Here is an 11,620-nt window from a genome sequence, read left to right on the forward strand (position 1 = left end):
TGAAAACTTTTAACGGCCTTGTAAGTTTCTACAGACGGTTCATACCGAATTGCGCATCCCTTATGAAACCGTTAACCGACCAACTTCGTGGGAATGCGAAATCAATTAGTCTAGACGACACCGCTCGAAAAGCATTCTTCACAGTTAAGGAACATATCGTTAAGGCAACCCTGCTTGCGCATCAAGACACTCAAGCGCCCATTAGTATCGCCGTAGACGCATCCGACTCAGCAATCGGAGGAGTCTCACAACAATGGGTTAACAACTCTTGACAACCTTTAGGATTTCTCTCGAGACGGTTGCTAGACGCAGAATCTAGGTATAGCACGTTCGGTAGGGAACTCCTAGCTATGTGTTGCGCTGTACGGCATTTCCAACATTTCATCGAAGGAAGAGAATTCACGCTTTTTAAAGACCATAAACCTCTTACCTTCTTTTTAGGTTCATCTTCAGATAAGTACTCACCCCGCGAGTCTCGACAACTCGACTACATTTTGCCGTTTACTTCAGATATACAACACATTTCTGGAGCAAACAATGTAGTCGCAGACTCCTTGTCTCGAATAAGTTCCTTGAACGGTTTCCAAGGAATCGACCTTCTTAAACTTGCTCAGCTTCAATAAGAGGACACTGATCTTCAGCACGAGTTATCATCGACAACTCTTAACCTACGTATTAAGCAGATGTGAACAGGTAAGGAAACCTTACTTTGCGACACATCTACAGGTAGGGATCGTCCAATCGTACCAAAACATTATCGGCTCAACGTCTTCAATACGTTGCACAATCTTTCTCATCAGGGTGTTCGTGCATCTATCAAGCTTATAGCCGGTTTTGCTGGCCTGGGATGAATAAAGACGTGAGGGAGTGGGCACGCTCCTGTGTAAGCTGCCAGAAATCTAAGGTCATAAGACACAATAAATGTATCTTAGGCCTTTTCAAAACCCCTGACGCTCGTTACGACCACGTTCATCTAGATTTGGTAGGACCCTTGCCCGATTCGAACGGACACTCATATCTCTTAACATGCGTAGGCCGTTTCACTCGATGGCCAGAAGCAGTACCGATTAAGGACATTACTGCTGAAACAATGGCTCGCGCTTTTGCCGAACGATGGGCAGCAAATTTCGGCTGCCCTTCAACCATCACTACAGACCGCGGACACCAGTTCGAATCTGGACTTTTCCGTTGTCTGACCTCACTATTAGGAATCACGCGCTTCCGAACGACCGCCTACCACCCACAAGCAAACGGGTTGGTAGAACGTTTTCATCGACAACTAAAAGCCTCATTATCAGCTTCAAACGTTTCACAGTGGACAGACGCTCTTCCACTCGTCTTGCTAGGTATCCGCAATGCAGTGAAAGCTGACATTGGATACACTGCATCTCAACTCGTTTATGGAACGAAACTCCGACTACCAGGAGAATTCGTAGATCCTTCGTCTTCTTCATTGAACATGGATCTAAACTCTTACACGAGCAGGCTTACAAACGCAATGCGTTCAGTTAAACCTGCTCACACTCGACCTCAATCAACTGATGTTTTCGTTGAACCCGACTTACGGCATACGAAGGACCCTTCGAAGTTCTTCAAGGTGAACCTAAGTACTATGTAGTCGATAAGAACGGCACGAACGATAGCATCAGTATCGATCGCTTAAAAGCAGCCTACTGAGAAGGAAACCATAGCTACGTCGATTTTCCTTCGGTACAATTGAACGATACGGCTCCTACACCTGTAGTACCCCATACAACAGCCGACACACACCTGGATACTTCGTCAACGTTGGAAGATAAACTTAAGACAACGCGTTCTGGAAGAAGAGCAAGATTTCCAGAACATTTGAACGACTATTGCACGTAGGACACAAACTTAATCTCGAATTCCCTTTTCATTATTTATTATAAAAAATAATTTTCTTTAATATGCTCATTTTTTCTATCTATTTCAAAAAACAAAAAACAGAACATTTTTATACTTATGAACGTTCAATAGCCAGATTAGAGTAAACGCTTATCGATATATTGATAACGTATCAAATATATCTTTCCGATCTCTTCGCATCTGACTTCTGATTTCGATTGATTAGGGAAAGCTTCGAATATAGAGGGTGTTACTGGTTGCTAGTTGTCAAACTAGAAAACTAGTCGTATCTTCAATAGATTGTTCATTGCACTTAAAGTTGTCTAGCTAGGAAACTGTGCTTAGTGGAGTGCCTCAGGGTACAGTTTTGGTACTACTGTTGTTCCTCCTGCATTTAAATGACCTTCCTCGTCTCCTATCATCATCGGTCTTGCTATATACTAACGATGTCAGGCAATGAAGAGTGACACTGAGTACGGGTGATATTTTAGAGAAGATGACCTAGCTCTTCTATCTTATACACACGAACGTATGCAGATGAAGGCAACTAGTGTAACAGCGGTCTCTGCAGCAGTAGGCCTCAACATACACAAGGGAAAATGCAACATCCTCAAACACAACACGGAGAACATCAACACAACTTCACTTGATGGAGAAACTCTGGAGGAGGTGGAAATCTTCACGTATCCAGGTAGCAACATCAACGAACAAGGAGGATCCAATGCAGACGTGAAGGTGATGATTGGCAAAGCAATGGCCGCATTCCTACAGTTGAAGAACATATGGGACTCAAAACAACTGTCAACCAATATCAAAGTGAGAATCTTCAATACGAACGTCAAGACAGTTCTATTGTACGGAGCTGAAACTTCGAGAACTACCATGACCATTATCAAGAAAGTACAAGTATTTATAAACAGTCGTCTATGCAAGATACTGAATGTCCATTGGTCGGACGCCATCGGCAACGACCTACTGTGATAGAGAACAAGACAACTCTCAACTGAAGAGGGAATTAGGAAAAGACACTGGAGGTGGATAGGACGTACACATTGATGAAATCATTAAATTGGATCATGAGGGAAGCCCTGACTTAGAGTCCTGAATTGAAAGTAGAAGTTGAAGAACAACGAACACATTGTGTCGAGAATTGGAAGCAGACATGAAAAGGATGAATAGTAATTGGGAAGAACTAGAAAGGATTGCCCAGGACATAGTTAGATAGAGAATGCTGGTGGACGGTCTTTGCTCCTTCATGCTGGGTGACAGGTGTAAATAAGTGAGTTTAAATTTACCAGTTTTCTGATATATTGTATTTAACTTTGCGTAAACAGTGATTTACATAAATTTCACGTATTTAGAACTGTTAAATTATACTTGTTACGTTGTTTTCTGGAACTAATCATGTTTTACACAGAGGTGGTTATATTCAGTACAGCGTTTGGTATCCGAAAGCAAGATACGAAGTACCAAATGCATCGTCAAGTACACTACAAAACAGATAATGTTTATAGGCGAAGATCGATGTTGTCTAGTAGTGGAATACAGGATGCGCGTTTAGTCCTGTTTGGGGATTGTCAGATGGATTTATCTGCATCTCAGAGTTGATGGTCATTACGGGACTGGAACCCAGTAGCATTCGTTTCAAACGCCACCACGTCGTCCACTTAGCTATCGAGTCCTGAATTCCATCTATCCTTATATTGCTTGTGAATTTAGGCAAATCGAGGCAGTCTGCACATACACCAATAAGAGACTGGTCAATTACAGTCCTAAACATCAGTGGGAAGACTAAAACAAACAATACGGAGAAAGGTTAGTTGACGTTTTTCGCAATAATTTAGTGATTTTAGTGCGGCGACAGACTACTTAAATATGAGAGCTTCTAAAATCCATGAAACCTAGCAACCGGAATACTGAATGGCCACCTCATACCAGGCCGTTCAAGGTCGTTGAAACGAAACAACGAATGGCTTTGAGTGGACCCAACTTTTCTACCGTCTGTCACCAATGTAGGTGATCCATTTGGGTGGTTATGGTCTACTCAAGTTGGATGGAATTAGTGTGACCTCCTAGCTTACGTCAAAATCACGTCTTGCGGTTAATATCTGACCTGGCTTATCCTATCGCGATAAAAACGTTAAGTGGTATTTTTGGTGCTGTTAAAATAAATACTCTCAATGGGCAATGGCAGATGTTAGTAAGAGCAAAAAAAAAGAAATAAAAAATGGGACCACTGCCTCATACTCATGTTTTTGGGAGTGCAGCTGCTTGATGGAATCTGGTTGTCCCTAACCTTCGTAAGGCTCATTTAACAGTTCGACACTCAGTGATCTGTCCAATGAATGACTTGGCTGAGAGTCAGTGACATTTCAATTTCCCTGTACCACAATAATAAGAGTTTAAACCATGTTCTTATGACAGGTCATTTTATAAACTATTATATTTTTCATACGACAAAAAAGTATTTTATTCATAGTAGCCATCAGTAACTAATGTGTTAAAATAATGGTTACTAGGAAGCATTCATAATTAGAGTGATTGTAGAACATTTATTCACTCAACAGTTTCTCATCATATCCAGAGTTAAAAATTATTCCAACTTTTGCAAGTTTTTTTTCAGTGTTTAATTAATCAACTTCAAGTTTAATTGATTGATCTGCTTATTCGTAACTTAACAAATACGTGAAGGATCTAAATAACTATTAGTGTGGGTATAGATACATTTTCTGTAAAGCCTTTAGAATACTCAAAGGAATCAAACCGTGAGTAAATAAATAGTCACTTATTGGTTTGAGTAAGTAAAATAACTTTTTCATATCATAACCGACACATTAGAAAGCGTATGGTAACCACTTACTTTCATCTCACAGAGGTTAAATTCTGCCACATACATTTGTAGGTTTTTAATTCATTACGAAATGCAAGCTGGAAACATTTTTCCAGATTGTAAAGGTTTTTATAAAGCCCTCAAAAAGAATAACTATTTTTTCTACTTACAGATTGGCAAAATCATTCCATAGAGAAATTAACTTTTGATATTTGATAGTAAAATTTCAACAGGTAGGATGGTGAGTTAATCTCTTCCATACCAGCCTTGGTGTTCACATAGAACAGTTCTGTAATGGTAGGGTGATGTGTGATGGATCAATAAAAAAACACTTACTTTCTATTCAGAAGGCCATAGTAGAGAGATTATAGTTAACATGCACAAGTGACTCCTAAGATTAAAAGCTACAACAGACTGGATAAGTGACCAATTAATTTGACCTAATACTAACCATAATTTGGGAGAAAGATATTTATGATCAACCCTTTTCAATTTAGTTTCATTGCCACATTTGACTACAACCACATTGACATCAGAGAACACTTATCTCCATCAAACAGTTACCTTTACGTTGTTAACTACTGTGACACTCTCATGACTCACATTTATCATAAATCCGATTCTTAAGGGGTTATTTTACACTGGTTTTTAAGAAAACAAGAAGACGTCTAGTATGTTTGTAACATGTAAAAAAACAGCACAATTTTGTGATACAACCATTAAGAACTGTGATTATGAGTTAAATAAAAGATCACTAAACTAGATCCGGAGAACTTACAGGGGCCGGATTTTGATGGTCTCTCAATTCACACCGCTGAAATGAATGCTCAGTGTTTTCTGGAGATAATTTTAAAAAATGCCACATAAGACATTTTACTTCGTTTCATTACATCTGTTTCTTTAAAAGGCAACAAGGCAATGATATCATTTAACATCATTTTGTTTTATTTCGGGGTAAATTAAGCTGTTTTAATCGGTTATTAAAGTTCGAATTTGGATTTCTTCAAGTTCGAAAGTTATACTACAATTCAAGTCTACTCCTGTTTTGTTACTGTAGAAATGGAACAAGTGAGAAATAAAGTTTACATTTATGTAATTATATCAGTGTTGAAAAATATACTCATTATACCTAATATTTATTTTTATATAATACTGTGAACAAAAAGAATATACTTGAAACACATCTAAGTAGTTAATCATTTTGTTATAAGTGTTCTATAATAGTAGTAATAACCATTGTCAGTACCTCTGATAAAAACAAAATTAACCTATTTTAATGTATTCACCGGTTCAAGTTGCTCTTTGAGATTTAAAATTTCAGTAATATTTCTTCTGTTATCTTTTTTCACAACTGGAAAAATATTATTCAAGGTTTTATGGTTTACTGTTATTTAAAATTCCGTTTGGATTCAATTTAAAACTGTTTAGAAAGATATGAACATGTTAAAATGTTTCAGAAGAGTATAAAAGTTATAATTAGCAAAAATAAAGTTAGGTTAATGAAATCTGAATTACAATAAAAAAAAAGTTACAGAAAGTTTAAATAAGAACTGATATCATATAATTTATTATTTTTAAAAGTAACTGAATACTTTAGAAAGACAAAATGATAGAAGTATTTTAGATTATCTTATAATGAGAAAAGATATTCCGAGTGTTATGTCCAAATTACTTCTGGAATCATTCGTTCTATACTTCCTACTGGACATACTAGTGATTCGTCCGCAAGGAAATCAGAATAAAATGGCACTAAGTAGCCTTTGATGTTTTTAAGTAACTCAACTGCTTTTTCACGATCGCTGATAATTAAAGGGACTTCATTTCTCCTTTCAGCGCACTGTCGAAAGGTAAGCAAGCCTGAGCTAGGGATGCAGTTAAAAACCTATTTATAAAGAACAAAATAGACAAAATAATCATATTACGTTTTATAACGGAATATCCAATTTGTTTGCATGGGAGAAAAAGAAATATTATAAATTAACTAGTATGACTCCGAAATGACAACTTTTAATTACCTGAAAATTCTCCACCGTTCTTAAAACATTACACAAACTCTTACAGTTTGCCAAGAACGTCATACTCATTAACACTGCTTTGTCAGTACAGTTTCACAATTATTTATTGACTTAATGTGAATTGTTCTTTATTAGATAATATGGCCACGAATATCTTATGAAAAACTCTTTAGTTGTACAATAAAATCAGGTCATTCTTAAGGAATTGAATATCATAGTGGTGTTGAAGAGAAAGTGACGAGTGAAATAGTGATCAAAAACGGCTTCAAAAATTATCATCCTATTTTTTAAATATGTTTAGAAAACATTTCCATATTAAATAAGTTCCTCAAAGCTACCTAATATTTTTAGATTTCTAGAGAGGTACATTGTATATTTTGATAATTTTATCACGTTGCTGTGTGGCAACGTGAAAGTATGCAAACATATTACAGGTTCTACATTGAGCATCATTAACTGTTATCTTTCTTAACAAAGGAAGATTTAAGCGTGTAATTTATCATATTTATTGTTTCAGTATATATATTTCTGAAAAAGAATTGAAAATAACCTCACATTACAAGAAGAAACCTAAACAAGTTCTGTAAACACAAAGTACTGCTTGTTATTGTTTGTACAGTTTCTAGTTTGATAGCTTTTGTTTTAAAAACAAGCTACTAGTATTTGACAAATTTTGCTGCAGTCAAGTTACAAACTCGCTAAAGATCCCACTGAATAATTACAAACCATACGGCATTAAAAATTTATAACTGTTGTCAACTTCCGTTCAAATGTTTGGATTGATTCAACAGTAACCGTTTTTTACTCTTTTGTTGATGATAAAGATTTAACTTTAGCTGTGACATTACTTTCCCTCTTTTTAACAAAAAAACTACTCAACTTAAACAGGAATCCACATTATTCTGCAAACACTATACTTGTAATAATATTTATAGCTATGTGACTATCTGAATTTTAAACATCGAGATATGAGTTTCATAGAACAGTTATTTATTTATATATAACACAGCAAAAGTAAGTAGCTCCTCACTTTCCCAAAAATCTCTCCGTTTTTAACAGCAGTTGCATTCCAAACGTCGTGGAAGAATTCACTTGATACTGGGTCATCTAATAGGTCATGATGCACATACATTTTGCATTCTTTTGGAATTTTTGGCAACATCCCAAGGAATTCAGCCATCAAACTTCTGCGAAATCTTTGTATAAATGGATGTACTTTTACACTAGTATTTCCAAACTTTCCCTCAATCAAGTCATTGTCTGAGTTACTTTCTATTATAATACCCAATTCACTATCACGAAAGCCTAACATGCTTCGATCATTTATGTTAGCTGATCCCAAAATCATCTTCTTGTCATCAACGATCATAACTTTGCTGTGAATGTAAATTAGTTCTGTTCTCTGAAATGAAAAGAGAAGGATGAACTCGAAAACAAATAAAGCAATACTGAAAGCCATTTTAATAGGGAATTCTTATTTTTCCAATGTTTTTAAACGTTGTATTCACTAGGAGATTCACAAGTGCATCAAGTGCTCGAAATACCTGTGCCTCAACCCTCCGTAAGGCCAGAAAGCTGTACGAAGAGAAAATCGTTAGGGAATCCATAGAATGCCCTAAACGCTTGTATTCGCATATAAACCAAAGGACAAAGAGAAGAAGAAATGTTCCTTCACTATGGGGAGACAGTACTGCCACATCACTAGTGGAGGACGACTTTGGCAAAGCTCAAGTATTCTCTAAATACTTTAGCGATGTATACACCATAGAAACACCCTTCTCACCAGTCCATGAAAATCCCCCCACACAAGCACTGGACAGCGTAACCATTAAAGAACTCGATGTCTTTGGTCTGCTAGTTAAGCTTGACATAGGTAAATCCACTGGATCCGATGAACTGCATCCTAGGTTACTAAAGGAATTAGCTAACTTTGTTGCGAACCCTTTAAGTGTATGTTTTAATCTATCCGTAACCCAGGGTCGTCTACCAAAAGACTGGAAGAACGCCATAGTAAGTCCAGTCTTCAAAACAGGTACAAAACATAAGCCTGAGAATTACCGACCAATTAGCCTAACTAGTGTGGTTGTTGAAATCTTAGAAAAGATTATTCGGAAGCTGTTAAAGTATCTCGATGAAAACCGGATCCTCTCCGAAAAGCAGCATGGTTTTAGAACAGGTTACTCTTGTCTCACAAACGTATTAGTCGCTCGTGAAAGCTGGTGCGCTCTTAAGGACCAAAAATTACCTATAGACGTAGCTTACATCGATTTCAGCAAAGCTTTCGACAAAGTTCCGCAAAACCGGCTATTATATAAGCTAAGAAATGTCGGGATTGCAGGCAATCTATTGATGTGGATAAAAGACTTCCTGGTTGGGCGTCAACAAAGAGTAAGGATGAACTCCAAGTTGTCTAGCTGGGAAACTGTGCTTAGTGGAGTCCCCCAGGGTACAGTTTTGGGGCCAGTATTATTCCTCCTGTACGTAAATGATCTCCCTCGTCTACTATCGTCATCGGTCTTACTCTATGCTGATGATGTCAAGATATAGAGAGCGATAAAAAGCAAAGGCGATAGTTTAGAACTTCAAAATGACCTGGAGAGATTATCTGAATGGTCCCAAACCTGGCAATTGCCGATAAACACTTCCAAGTGTATTGTGATGCATATTGGCCACCAGGGTACAGATACATACACGATGAATAACACTGAGTTACCTATTGTTCAGGCACACAATGACTTAGGCGTCACCGTTAGTCAAGACTTAAAGACTACTGCACACTGCCGTGCAATAGCCGCCAAAGGTTTTAGGACTTTATGGTCCATACGCAGGGCTTTTAGGCATCTTGATGTTAAAACGTTTCTGACTTTGTATACAGCGTTCGTACGCCCTAAACTTGAGTACTGCATACAAGCAGCTAGCCCCTGCCTAAAAAAAGACAGTGAACTCTTGGAAAGGGTTCAGAGAACAGCAACTAGGCTGATTCCCGGAATAGCGAAGCTCCCGTATGGTACTAGACTGACCAAGCTAAACCTATTCCCGCTGTCATATAGAAGAATCAGAGGCGACTTGATTACAGTTTTCAAATTGCTTAATGACAAATTTGCACCTGATATGCCCTCATTTTTCTTGTCTTCCAAAACAGAAAATCTACGAGGACACTCCAAAAAAGTTCACAAGCCCCGAACGAATTACTTGTCAGCTGACTACCGACTTTCCCATCGAATAATCAACGAGTGGAATTCATTACCTCAGCACGTGGTTGAGGCTCCATCCGTCGACTCCTTCAAAAGAAAGTTGGATCAGCTGAGAGACCATCATTGCATGGACTAACACAGGCCATCAAGCCTCCTGTCCTTTCCAAACTGAAACTGATACGATTGAAACGTTACGTAAATAAACTCCTTGCTGTAAAAGTGGTAAGTCATAGCAAAAGTACCTGAAATAATCTAGCGAACTGATTTCTATATAAGATCATATGTGCTGTGTTCTGAAAACTAATTAAAATACTCTGCAATCTATGCATAAAAGATCATGTTAGTTTATGGTTGTTTCTTCTTTTTTGCTTTATTAAGTGATCATAAGAAGGTTAAATATACTTTGTTTATTGATTTTTGAGTAATCTTAGTAGTTCAATCTACCCCTGGTGAAAACCGTAGGGTCACTGAATCATACTTACAACGTGACAGACTCAAGTATTTTCGTATTTTTATCGCTTTAACGCATACTAGTAGTGAGGATTTAGTTTGGTTAGCAATAAATCGTTCTTTACTGGGTTTTTTTCTGTTATCCAATATTATCATACAAAAGATGGAACATGAGTGCTGAAATAAGTAAGTATTAGGTGAAGTAATAGAATCAGTAAATATCACGATGATGAACATAAGGCTGCTATTTAAGATCGGTAAACATTTAACACATTTAACAAACATGATGTATAAACCTAAGACAGAAGAATTTCAACAGACTAATCAAAGTAATTAGTTACGAATACACATTCAAAGAGTTTTATGAAAATAAAAATAATAAAACTGTAAATAAAATAAACTGGAAATAGACTAATGTAATACTACAGTCACTACTTAGTGAGGAATCGATCTATTCTGTGAAAAGTACAAATATTTAATGGTTCGTCATTAATTATGTTGTTAAACGGCGAGATTAAACTTTATGGACGACCTATGAACGACTCTTAAATGACCTTGAGAAATATTAGCCAATCAGAAGACAGTTAGTATACAGTAAAAATATATATTATACAAAACTAAAAAATTAAAGCGGATACTGTTCTTTTACATGGCTCAAAAACTTCTCAAGGTCAGATATAGGTTCAGAAGTTCTAAAATCATAGTGCATACAGTACAGGAACTCATCCATATGGCTCCATAGTAGTCGACCTCTGGAGCCATGATAAGGTCTCAAAAATTCTTTCAGCCTCGACCACATAGCTTCAATGTTGTTGGTATGGTTTAGGGTTAGGGTCTTAATCGTGACCGAGCGAGAAAGGTCATTTGAGTACCACAGTCACAAATATAGGAACTTCTTAATAATCACTTCTCTTGTAGACGCTGAATTATCACGTCTTCTCTAAAATCCGCTGTAAACCGATCGTACGTAAGCATCAGGTACCGAACTTAGCGCCGTGACCTTGAAAACCCGCGAAAGCTTCTGATTGGTTCGTCCATAAAGTTTAGTCCTGCCGAGTAAAAGAGTGTATAATCCACGTAGAAGAATAAAGAATGAATGTACTCTTTAATTAGAGATTAATCCTGAGTCATACTAACTTCAGCCTTGAATAATTCAGTTTGAATGGTTTTTAGAAAAGTTTTCAGAACTAAATACATATGAAATGTTCTGGAATGGTGAAATGGGTAGGATTAACCTATACTGCCGAGCCAATCAGAAGCTTTCG

The 11,620-nt window shown here is 37.1% G+C and overlaps 1 protein-coding gene across 1 annotated transcript in view; it reads right to left on the bottom strand.

Moving 5' to 3' along the window:
• Positions 1-5,903: 5,903 nt before the first annotated feature.
• The window catches only part of Smp_151420 (phospholipase D), a gene marked incomplete at its 5' end in the record, with an annotated part of 45,741 nt that continues 40,024 nt past the window's right edge, over positions 5,904-11,620 (bottom strand). Inside the window, 2 exons of the mRNA XM_018794495.1 lie at positions 5,904-6,578; positions 7,742-8,113. Coding sequence (XP_018648902.1) covers positions 6,354-6,578; positions 7,742-8,113 — 597 coding nt within the window. The 3' untranslated portion in view covers positions 5,904-6,353. The remainder of the gene's footprint in view (positions 6,579-7,741; positions 8,114-11,620) is intronic.

This window comes from Schistosoma mansoni, chromosome 1 (genome assembly GCF_000237925.1).
Source record: "Schistosoma mansoni strain Puerto Rico chromosome 1, complete genome".
NCBI classification, from domain to species: Eukaryota; Metazoa; Platyhelminthes; class Trematoda; order Strigeidida; family Schistosomatidae; genus Schistosoma; species Schistosoma mansoni.